General features: G+C 43.6%; 1 protein-coding gene across 1 annotated transcript; it reads right to left on the reverse strand.

Annotated features, from left to right (window-relative positions):
* Positions 1 to 887: 887 nt before the first annotated feature.
* SYF2 (SYF2 pre-mRNA splicing factor) lies at positions 888 to 11,566 on the reverse strand. The gene is made up of 7 exons (XM_030942598.1): positions 11,427 to 11,566; positions 11,089 to 11,196; positions 8,287 to 8,412; positions 7,410 to 7,527; positions 6,735 to 6,825; positions 3,562 to 3,660; positions 888 to 1,647 (listed from the first exon to the last, which is right to left on the reverse strand). The coding sequence occupies exons 1-7, from the start codon at positions 11,448 to 11,450 to the stop codon at positions 1,482 to 1,484; spliced, it is 732 nt and encodes a 243-aa protein (XP_030798458.1). The 5' UTR covers positions 11,451 to 11,566; the 3' UTR covers positions 888 to 1,481.
* Positions 11,567 to 12,138: the final 572 nt, after the last annotated feature.

Genomic DNA, 12,138 nt, shown 5'->3' on the forward strand with positions numbered 1-12,138 from the left:
AAAAAAAGAAATGCCAGGAGAGGAAACAAAGGGAGAACATAAATTTTTTCTAAAGTGCTGTTAATTTAAAAAGAGAATAATCAATCACCAGTGGCATCATGTGTTATGTTGTCTTTAAACACTAAAGTTGAAGTATTTGAATTTTTTTTTGAGACAGAGTCTTGCTTTGTTACCCAGGCTGGAGGACAGTGGCGTGATCTCGGCTTACTGCAACTTCTGCCTCCCAGGTTCAAGCAATTCTCCTGCCTCAGCCTCCCAAAGTGCAGGGATTACAGGCACCCGCCACCACACACGGCTAATTTTTATATTTTTAGTAGAGATGGGATTTCACCATGTTGGCCAGGTTGGTCTCGAACTCCTGATCTTAAGTGATCCACCTGCCTCAGCTTCCCAAAGTGCTGGGATTACAGGCATCAGCCACTGCACCCGGCCCGTATTTGAAATTTTCTGAGCTTCAGATTTCTTTGAATTTAAAATGTCCCAATTAGATATTTAGCATTTAATTCAATATATAGAAAAAACAGCAATCTTTCTATCTGGAGTTTTATAAAAATATATCTATTGCAGTGATAATAGTATTGTGGTCATTTAAGTTTTTATCTTTCAGAGATACATACTAAAATATTTATAGATGAAATTATACATCTAGTATTTGCATCAAAATAAGAGTCATGAAGAAAGTAAATGGAAATAAAGATGAAGCAGGATTGGCCATGAGTTGATGATTGTTGAACAGGGTACTGGGTATACGGGATTCACCAAGGGCATTGGGTGCATGGAATTTCCCATAATAAAACGTTCTTTCAGTGTTTGTAGAATGGAAGCATGTATGTGTATGAACAAATGTATACATACAAATATTTGTTTTAAATAATAGATTTAAAATGTTAGGAATTCTAATCCAAAGCATTTTATTGCTTTTTAAAAAGGGAACTGCACATGGTCAGTATCATGGGAGAATAGCTCCACTCCTCCCTGACCTTGGTCACAGGCCGCCATGAGGAGAGACTGCTCCAGCCCTCCAGTGGCCACTGCCATCTTCCTCATCACTGTCCTTGCCTTTGGAGTCCACAACCCCAAGTGGCCCCTGAGTCTAGACTCTATCAAATTCCACAATGATAGCAACAATGACTGCATCTGATGTATGCTGCTGGCAATCTTAAGCCCAAAATGCTTCAAAGATTCAACAGCCATATACATTTAAAATACATAGAAAAATAATATAATTAGAATGTATACAAAGTAGATTATTACAAAACAACTTCACTACAAGAAATACATCTTATATCCAAACACAAAAATGTGGAAATATACATGAAAGGATATACGTTTAAGAAATCACATTTTTATTTCTAAATGCTGAGTGAGAAGGCATAGACTACTAAATTCTGGATTACTGATAAAATTTCAAAAAGAACTTGATTTTGCTAGCAGAAATTTTTACCCCATTCTCAAGCTTCTATAAACAGTTCTTGAAGGGATTAGACAGCTGTTCCTCTTTCCAAATTCTGTTTAATTTCAGCTGTGTATTTCCCATAGAATCTTTCGGCTTTCTTGTTGAATTTAGCATTCCTTTCATTAATGTAGTCGATATCTGCATCATCGTTATAAGGACGTCTCCGGCTATATTTGTCTCGTTTTTCAATCCTGGAGAAAGAAGAAAATTTACAAAATTCAAAATTGCCTTCTCTTTGGATCTTAATAAAACATGACCAAACAGGAATAAAATCTACATTTAGACTAGCACACGTTGTGAGGGCTAGAGGAAACCAGGCCAGTTTTCACCAAGTTCAAGTTGAAACTGAATTAATGGCACAACTCAGAATATGAACTGTGAAATCCAGTAAATACAACAAATTAATCTTCAGAATGCTAGAGCAATGATTCCTTGTTGGGAACTTGACTGTACTGAAGAACCACTTAAAAGAAGATAACTATTGGCTGGGCATGGCGGCTGTAATCCCATGCCTGTAATCCCACTATTTTTGGAGGACAAGGCCTCCCAAAAGGTACTCTGGGAGGATCGCTTAAGCCCAGGAGTTCCAGACCAGGGCCTGGACAACATAGAGAGACTCCATCACTATAAAAAAAAAAAAAAAAAATTTAAATACATTTTCTAAAAAAGAAGATAACTATAACAATATTAAATAGCCCAGGCGCAGTGGCTCATGCCTGTAACCCCAGCACTTTGGGAGGCCAAGGCAGGTGGATCACCTGAGGCCAGGAGTTTGAGACCAACCTGGTCAACATGGCAAAACTCTGTCTCTACTAAAAATACAAAAATTAGCCAGGAGTGGTGGCACACGCCTGTAGTCCCAGTTACACAGGAGGCTGAGGCAAGAGAATCACTTGAACCCAGGAGGCAGAGGCTGTGGTGAGCCGAGATCGTGACACTGCGCTCCAGCCTGGGCAAGAGTGAGACTCTGTCTCAAAAAAAAAAAAAAAATTATATTAAATAATAACCACAGCTAATACTGAGGGCATAATATGTGCCAGACACTTTTTTTTCTTTCCTGAGATAGGGTCTTGCTCTGTTGCCCAAGCTGGAGTGCAGTGCTGCAATCACAGTTCACTGCACCCTCCACTTCTTGGACTCACGTGATCCTCCTGACTGAGTCTCCCAAGTAGCTGGGACTACAGACACGCACCATCAAGCCCAGCTAATTCTTGTATTTTTTTTTTTTTTTGTAGAGACAGGGTTTCGCCATGTTGCCCAGGCTGTTCTCAAACTTCTGGGCTCAAGCAATCCTTCTGCCTCAGCCTCCCAAAGTGTTAGGATTATAGGCAGGAGCCGGGCGCGGTGGCTCAAGCCTGTAATCCCAGCACTTTGGGAGGCCGAGGTGGGCGGATCACAAGGTCAGGAGATCGAGACCATCCTGGCTAACACGGTGAAACCCCGTCTCTACTAAAAAATACAAAAAACTAGCCAGGCGAGGTGGCGGGCGCCTGTAGTCCCAGCTACTCAGGAGGCTGAGGCAGGAGAATGGCGTGAACCCGGGAGGCGGAGCTTGCAGTGAGCTAAGATCCGGCCACTGCACTCCAGCTTGGGCGTCAGAGCGAGACTCCGTCTCAAAAAAAAAAAAAAAAAAAAAGGGTTATAGGCAGGAGCCACCATGCCCAGCCCGGACACTATTCTTAATACTTTACATGTATTAACTCTTAAAATATATTTTCATTCTGCTCTACCTAATAGTCACCTCTATCAGTATTAAGAAACACAAACCTAAGTGAGGAACATTTACTACAACATTCTTGCTTCTTCAAATCAAACAGGGGAGTGGTCATTAAAGTAAAACACTTAAAGAAGGATCATTTTTTTAGACCTTTCCTCTTCAATAGCAACAATTCAATTTCATCAATATTCTGCATCTCCATTCCAAATCAGATATATTCAACCCATATTTGCTATCCATCCCAAAACCACTATCGACAGGTCAAAAATTAGCAAGTATAATTTCTATCTTGTGAATTCATTCTAAGCACATCAGATTTAGGTGCATATTCTAAGTGCATTTTGTCAGGAAGTATTCACAACGTCAGGCTGCTCTACTGAATGCTTACTGTTTTTCCAGATCTATGACCATCCTGTCAATTTCCTCTGTGGAAGGCACATGTGTTCCATGAAGAAGACTATTGGATGTTGGGAAAAACTCTTCTCCACTGAAAAGACAGCAAAATGAACTTATGGTAAACCTATAAATGCTCCATTTTCTTTCTTTTCTTTTTTTTTTCTTTTTTGAGACGGAGTATCGCTCTGTCTCTCAAGCTGGAGTGCAGTGGCCCAATCTCGGCCCACTACAACCTCCGTCTCCTGGGTTCAAGCGATTCTCCTGCCTCAGCCTCCCAAGTAGCTGGGACTACAGGCGTCCGCCACCACTCCCGGCTAATTTTTGTATTTTCAGTAGAGACGGGGTTTCACCATATTGGCCAGGCTGGTCTCGAACTCCTGACCTTGTGATCCGCCCGCCTCGGCCTCCCAAAGTGCTGGGATTACAACTCCTGACCTTGTGATCCACCCGCCTCAGCCTCCCAAAGTGCTGGGATTACAAGCTTGAGCCACTGCGCCCAGCAAATCCTCCATTTTCAAATTTCAAACTAAACTACCATACACGATAAGAAAGAAAATATACACATATATTTACTGTGAGATCCTACTTTAATTTTTCTTTAAAAAAAATACAGGTTGGGTGCAGTGGCTCTGATCTGTAATCCCGGCACTTTGGGAGGCCAAGGTAGGCGGATCGTTTGAGGTCAGGAGTTCAAGACCAGCCTGGCCAACACGGCAAAGCCCCGTCTCTACTAAAAATATAAAAATTAGCTGGGCGTGGTGACACACACCTGTAGTCCTAGCTACTCGGAGAGGCTGAGGCAGGAGAAGCACTTGAACCCGGGAGGTGGAGGCTGCAGTGACCTAAGATTGCCCCACTGTGCTCCAGCTTGGGCAACAAAGTGAGACTCCGTCTCAAAAAACAAATTTTTTTAATTAAAAGAATAAAAATAGGGCCGTGTGGAGGCTGGGCATGGTGGCTCATGTCTGTAATCCCAGCACTTTGGGAGGCTGAGGCAGGTGGATCACGAGGTCAGGAGTTTGAGACCAGCCTAGCCAAGATGGCAAAACCCTGTCTCTACTAAAAATACAAAAATTAGCTGGGTGTGGTGGCAGGCGCCTGTAATCCCAGCTACTTGGGAGGCTGAGACAGGAGATTGCTTGAACCTGGGAGGCTGAGGTTGCAGTGAGCTGAGATCACGCCACTGCACTCCAGCCTGGGCAACAGTGCGAGACTCCATCTCAAAAAAAAAACAGGGCCGTGTGCAGTGGCTTACACCAGTCAGTAATCCAGGCACTTTGGGAGGCCAAGGTGGGCGCATCACCTGAGGTCACGAGTTCGAGACCAGCCTGGCCAATATGGTGAAACCTCATCTCTACTAAAAATATAAAAAAATTAGCCAGGCATGCTGGTGGGCACCTGTAATCCCAGCTACTTGGCAGGAGAATCACTTGAACCCGAGAGATAGAGCTTGCAGTGAGACGAGATCGTGCCACTGCACTCCAGCCTGGGTGATAGAGCAAGATTCTGTCTCAAAAAAAATAAAAATAAAAATAAAAAATAGCCGGGCGCGGTGGCTCAAGCCTGTAATCCCAGCACTTTGGGAGGCCGAGACGGGCGGATCACGAGGTCAGGAAATCGAGACCATCCTGGCTAACATGGTGAAACCCCGTCTCTACTAAAAATACAAAAAACTAGCCGGGCGAGGTGGCGGGCGTCTGTAGTCCCAGCTACTCCGGAGGCTGAGGCAGGAGAATGGCGTAAACCCGGGAGGCGGAGCTTGCAGTGAGCTGAGATCCGGCCACTGCACTCCAGCCTGGGCGACAGAGCGAGACTCCGTCTCAAAAAAAAAATAAAATTAAATTAAAAAAATAAAAAATAAAAAGTTACAGAATTGAAAGGAACCTAAGTCATCAACTCCTCCAACACCTTCACTCTACAGATCAAAGAGCCAACAGGCAGAGAGGCTCCAGGACTTATCAGATGTCACAAAGTGCTAGGGACAGAGTTGGGATTAGAGCTCCATCCTGAGGTTATTTCCTTTTTCACTAAAGCAAGCTGCCAAACTACAGCAGCCCACCACCTGTTTATGAAAAGAGGATTCATTTATGAATCCTCTGCAGCCGCTTTTGCACTGCAGCAGCACAGCTGAGTAGCTGTGACAGAGACTATACGGCCCACAAAGCTGAAAATATTTACTATCTGGTCCTTCACAGAAAAAGTTTACCAACCCCAGCACTAAAGCATTCTGCCTCCTAAAATAATATCTAAGTAACTACAACTATCAGAGTGTTAACCAATCAACAACCAGTCTTAGAATGCCCAGTTAAGAAAAAAAACAAAAAACAAAAAACAGGTGATTAATTTAATTGCTGTGAAGTAAGCAATAAACAGTGCTGTCAAAACAGAGACTAGGCCTGGCACAGTGGCTCCCACCTGTAATCTCAACCCTGTGGGAGGCCAAGGAGAGAGGATCACTTGAGGCCAGGAATTTGAGATAGCCTGGGCAACACAGTGAGACCCCCTCTCTACAAAAAAATTAATTAGCCAGGAATCGTGGCACATGCCTGTAATCCTAGCTACTGGGGAAGCTGATGTGGGAGGATCCCTTGAGGCCCAAGTTTGAGGTTACAGTGAGTTATGACGGTGTCAACGCACTCCAGCTTAGGCAACAGAGCGAGACACTGTCTCTTAAAAAAAAAAAAAAAAAAACAAGCAAGGGCCAGGCAAGGAAGGGCCAGGCGCAGTAGCTCACGCCTGTAATCCCAGCACTTTGGGAGGCCAAGGTGGATGGATAACTTGAGGTCAGGAGTTCAAGACCAGCCTGGCCAACATGGTGAAACCCCATCTCAGCTAAAACTATAAAAATTAGTTGGGCATGGTGGCAGGCACCTGTAATCCCAGCTACTCGGGAGGCTGAGGCAGGAAAATCACTTGAACCCAGGAGGCAGAGGTTGCAGTGAGCTGAGACCGCACCATTCAATGCACTCCAGCGTGGGCAAGAAAGCAAGACTCCGTCTCAAAGGAAAAAAAAATCCAGAAAAAACAGAGACCACCCTTAGACAGCTATTAATAACCCATACCTTAGCATTAAAGTATGTTTCTATTTATGTATACATACACACACACACACAAACACACACACACAAATACATCCACATCAGCCAGGATGAAAAAAGGACTCACTGTTTTTCTCTCAGTCTCTCATATGTTTCCATGTCAGGTTTGATCTGCTTGGTCAACCGATGATACTGGCGTAACTGGGCAGCAGCATAATCTAAAAATATAAAATGAGAATCCGAGATAATATATTTCCTTGTTTGGACCTTCCTATTGAGAGAAAAATCTAAATTATCACAGGTAAGTATCGTTTATCCAAAATGCTTGGAATCGGAAGTGTTTCCGATTTTTTTCAGATTTTGGAATATCTGCATTATACTTAAATTCAAAATCTGAAATGCTCCAATCAGCATTTCCTTTGAGCATCACACCATCATGTTGGCACTCAAACAGTTTTGGATTTTGCAACATTTTGGATTTCAGATTTTCAGACAAGGGACACTCAATCTATATGAAGTAATATATGCCCAAAACACTATTCTAAGCATAGCTTCTATCCTGAAGATGCTGACAAACAGACTTTGATAAATTTTACCATCAAGTATTTAAAAACCCGGCTAACTGAAGCACAGCCTTTTTTTTAACTTCTGTCCTAAGAGACGTATTTGTACTTTTCTTGGTCTTAGGCCTCATCAAGAATATCCCATGAAGCACAAGAGGCACATCCTTTCTTGAAACCAGAAACAATGAAGGAAATGACTAACAGCCCAGTCAGTAAAGTTCAATGAAGGTCAATCTGACCTGAAAATCCCAGATCAGGGTTTTTCCTCTTCTTTTTCCTCTCCCATTTTTCTGCATCTTCTGCACTGATCTCCAGCAACTTCACTTTCTCATAGTCTTCTCCTCTTGATGCACATTCCTAAAAAGAAGAAAAAAGCTGACACCTACAATTATGATACAAGCAATAATTTGATCTACTTTATATCAAGAAAGATCCAATAAGTATTAACCAATATTTTAATAGTATTTTTTTTAGTTGGAGTTTCACTGGCTCCGTCACCCAGGCTGGAGCACAGTGGTGTGATCTCAGCTCACTGCAACCTCCACCTCCCAGGTTCAAGGGATTCTCATGTCTCAGCTTCCCAAGTAGCTGGGACTATGCACATGCCTCCATGCCCGGCTAAATTTTTGTATTTTTAGTAGAGATGGGGTTTCGCCATGTTGGCCAGGCTGGTCTCAAATTCCTGACCTCAAGTGATCTGCCTGCCTCAGCCTCCCAAAGTGCTGGGATTACAGGCATGAGCCACTGCACCCGGCCACTATAGTAGTATTTAAAGGAAATTTGGGAATACACTATGGTATATAAGTGAGCACATGATACTTATTGAGTGTTAATCAGGTGTCAGACCTTGTTTTAAATGTTTTACATGCATTAACTCACTGAATTCATAATGAACTCAAATAATTAGTTATACTTCCTGTTTTATTGATGAGAAAACAGAGGTACAGAGAAGTTAAATAAACTCACCCAAGGTGTTGCAGTCGGTACTGAACAGAACCAGAATTTCAATTCTGGCAGCTTGGCCTAAGAGCCAGTGTATTCAATCACCATGTTGTAGTGTCTTGATACAACAGAATGATTGACTAAATCACTTATGAAGATAAAATAGTTCCTAACCTTTTTCTTTTCTTCTTCCTGTAGTTCCCACTCCAAACGAGCTTTTTTGGCTTCCCAATTTGCAGGTAATTTTAGTCTTTTATCTTCTTCCACAACTTCCTGGTGATTTAATTTACGAGCTTCATTCTAAAACCGTAACACAAGAAGTCTGTCAGCTAAAGCATGAAAATAAATCCAGATACATTTTGCCTTCTTTGAGGAGGGTCAGGCAGGACATATTAATAAGGTGACCCCATTTTATCCTAAAAGCAACAGAGAGCCATCATAGTATTTTAAGCCAGGGAATGGCCTAATAGGGTCTACATTTTTATGTAATCAAGAAAAATGTGTTGAGTTGCACTGGTTTGCTGTTCCAGAGCCCTGGGGGTTAAAATCAGCTTTGCCTCTATTGAGTTGTGTGGTCCCTTTTTATTGGATGGGAACAAGGTTTCACAACAATGGGGACCATACTATAGTGGCACTTAAGTAGACTTTATTTGGCATTAATATTAAATCGGACAGGCGCGGTGGCTCACGCCTGTAATCCTAGCACTTTGGGAGGCTGAGTCAGGTGGATCACCTGAGGTCAGGAGTTCAAGACCAGGCTAGCCAACATGGCGAAACCCCCGTCTCTACTAAAAATTCAAAAATTAGCCGGGCATGGTGGCGCACACCTGTAATCCCAGCTACTCGGGAGGCTGAGGCAGGAGAATCACTTGAACCCAGGAGGCAGAGGTTGCAGTGAGCCAAGATTGCACCACTGCACTCCAGCCTGGGTGACAGAGCAAGACACCTCAAAAAACAAAATTACATCACATGATGTGAAAGATACTCTCTCTTTTTTTTTTTTTTTTTTGAGACAGAGTCTTACTCTGTCACTCAAGCTGGACTGTACTGGAGCATCTCAGCTCATTTCAACTTTCACCTCCAGGGTTCAAACAATTCTCCTGCCTCAGCCTCCCAAGTAGCTGGGATTACAAGCATGTGCCACAATGCCTGGCTTATTTTTTTTTGTATTTTTAGTAGAAACAGGATTTTGCAGTTTGGCCAGGCTGGTCTCAAACTCCTGGCCTCAAGTGATCTGCCCGCCTCGGCCTCCCAATGTGCTGGGACTACAGGCATGCACCACCACACCGGGCCTCAATTATCTTTTAATCCTAATTCAAGAAAAATGCCTCAATTTGGGTTAGAGGATTTAATACCTATCTTAATGCCTCTAATGCTTTCAAGTTCCCCTCCTTTTAAAAATATTTTCACAGTTTACATTGGCAAATGAAAAATGAAAGGAATTTGAAGTACCATTAAAGAGTCTTTTTTTTTTTTTTGAAGCTTGGGGTAGCGGGGAGAGGTGTCTATTTTTAAATAAACCTAATTGTATAAAACAAAATGAGTATATCATCTTAAGGAAAACTTAAGTTAGACATTTCTTAGGTCATAAGCTGGTGGCAGTTTGTCCATGAAGCCCTGCCTCCTAATTTCCAAACATGTGTTCCTTACACAGTCACTCTAAATATTTAAGCATGTCTTTTTAACTGTTTATTAGATTAACTTTCCCTAGGCAAAGAGAGATACTCCTCCCAACTACCATCCCTAGTATATTCTTGGCTCTGGAAAAGCCCTGCAATTAAAGACACCAAGAACACATCTATGGTCAACAAAGTTGAGTCTGTTGCATAGAAGAAGAGAGCAAACCACGGGGAACGGTGGGCATTTGAGTGAAAGGGCGTTAGGAGGAGCTCGTTCCAGGATTTGGGTTTGTATCAGGTGACTGGGGGGAGGGTTAAGGATCTGGATTGGGTACTGTCAGAAAGTAGAGGCTTTCTACAATTAGGTATCTTAAATTTTTATATAGGAGGCAGAAGTAACGGAGTGAGACTAATGCTGTATTTGGTAATAACAGTCACTGGTGTTAGCCAGAATAAAGAAATATGTGGTCATTCTTGTGATTTGAGAAGTCTTCTTTGTTTTGTCTCACTACAACAGTCAGAGTGATTCTGGGGTTTTGTGAACCCATGGTCTAGCTGTCAGGTCACTCCACGCTGAAATAAGGTCTGCTTGTCTCTTTCTCTGCTCCAACTGCAGCCAGCTATTTGCTGGATTCTTATCCCTAATACAAATTCTCTTTCTTTGAATTTGTTCCCTTTGCTTGGATTCTCTTTCTCTAACTCCTTTAGTTGTCTGGCTTTCAAACAGTAGTTTAGGTGTCACCTATTACATGAGGCACCCCCTGGAGACCCACAAACTGCATTCATCTCTCCTCCTCTGCACTTCCAGGGCACTTAAACATCCGATTCCCTATCAACTGGCTGAACTACCAAGCTATAGACTTTCAAAGGTTTCCCATTATTTTTTTAATTTTCTTTATATTCTTTTCCCCCAGAAGTCCTAGAGACAGATGATTATTTTCTCCCTTTTCAAACAGATTCTGACAGAAGATTATTTTTTAAATCAAGCGAACCAGGTCTCTTACTGACACAAGTTTCTTCCTCTCTAGCTCTACATATTTCCCTAGGTAAAATGAAGAATTCGTCAGAATCATAGAGCAGGGAAATTGTTAGTAATGGAGACTCCCAAACCTAACCCAGATACATTAAATTGGATGTGGGTAGGAGGGGGGCTGGAGTGAACAGGTATATTTTCAAACGTTCTCAGAATGATCCCCATGTGCTGCCAGGGTTGAGTACCACCGAACAGAGCTTTCCTCTCAGATGATCCTGCTCTGTTGGTCTGTCAGACGCAGTAGTGTGGCCTCCTCGTCCCCTCTACAAAAGCGCAAAGGCTTGGCCAGGTGACGGATCAGAGCCGACCTCCAAGACTACTCACCCGCAACAGGTGCAGCTCCCGGAATTTGCGCAGTCTCTGTTCGCGCTTGTGAGCGGCCAGCTCCGCCGCCGCAGTGAGGGACCCCTCTTCCGCGCTGTCCACCAGCACCTGCGGCAAGGAGAACTGGCTTCAGGCAGAGCCAGCTCGGCTTCTCCCAGGACGGCCCAGGCCGAGTCCCCGCTGGTCCCCACAGGCTGGGCCTAGGGCCTCCACCGCCGACTTGATCCCAGTGTCTGAGCCTCCCTGAAGCGAAACTAGACTTCGCCTCCACCTCTCTCCAGGCCGCTCCCCGGAACCCTCACCAACAAAACCCCCGGTGTAGAGTCTGTCGAACTCACCTCCGATGCAGCCACAGCCGCCATCACAACCTTTCTCTCTTCCCACTTCCGGCAACAACATATAGCACTTCCGTCAGCCTTCAGACAACCGGGCCGATGCGTACAAATGAGCTACCATAAGCCCCGCCCCTTCCGGGCGGCTTCCGGAAGTTGGGACCCTTTTAGCTGTGAAATGTTTTGGATTGTGCAGGGTCTCGCGCAGCCGCGAGAAGCAGCGTGGGCAAGGACAGCAGCAGTTGAGTCGCCAAGAAAAGGGTTGGGAAGCGCTCAGAATCGGAGGACTAGAAAAAAATGACCAAAAGGAGTCTGATAGAAACTCCCCTACTCTGAACGCTGTTCCTGGAAACCGCCTTTTCAAAGACAGTGAGAGAAATCTAACATGGCTCACTCCATCTTGCTTCTAGCCTCGTAGGGCGGCTGTCTTTGCTCATTTCTGGGCATAAACCAAGCTCACCATGGGAGAATGTATAGTTTAACTTTTAAGCAAGGATGATCATAGCCCCTCCCTTAAACAGGTCCCTCCTTGTTCGGGGGCTGAAACTGCCTTTATGAAATTAATGAAAGACCGGGAGGTTAGGAATATGAGGGGTGAATTCTGCTAAAAAGTAGTAAATGATAACCAGCCATTGTTTCGGAGGACATCGGATGTGTAACTTCCCCAATTACTCCTGTAGGTTAACGTCGTTATTGTACAACCTAAGATTGGTCTTTT

The sequence above is a fragment of the Rhinopithecus roxellana genome, chromosome 12 (genome assembly GCF_007565055.1).
Source record: "Rhinopithecus roxellana isolate Shanxi Qingling chromosome 12, ASM756505v1, whole genome shotgun sequence".
In the NCBI taxonomy this organism is placed as follows: Eukaryota; Metazoa; Chordata; class Mammalia; order Primates; family Cercopithecidae; genus Rhinopithecus; species Rhinopithecus roxellana.

What these genes read in the sequence shown, in the direction of transcription:
- SYF2 (XM_030942598.1), bottom strand. Translation starts at nt 11,450, where the DNA reads ATGGCGGCTGTGGCTGCATCGGAG. An exon ending in CGGCTGTGGCTGCATCGGAG is followed by an intron (nt 11,197 to 11,426) that starts GTGAGTTCGACA and finishes TCCTTGCCGCAG; the next exon opens with GTGCTGGTGGACAGCGCGGA. An exon ending in GTCATAGATCTGGAAAAACA is followed by an intron (nt 1,648 to 3,561) that starts GTAAGCATTCAG and finishes TTCTTTCTCCAG; the next exon opens with GATTGAAAAACGAGACAAAT.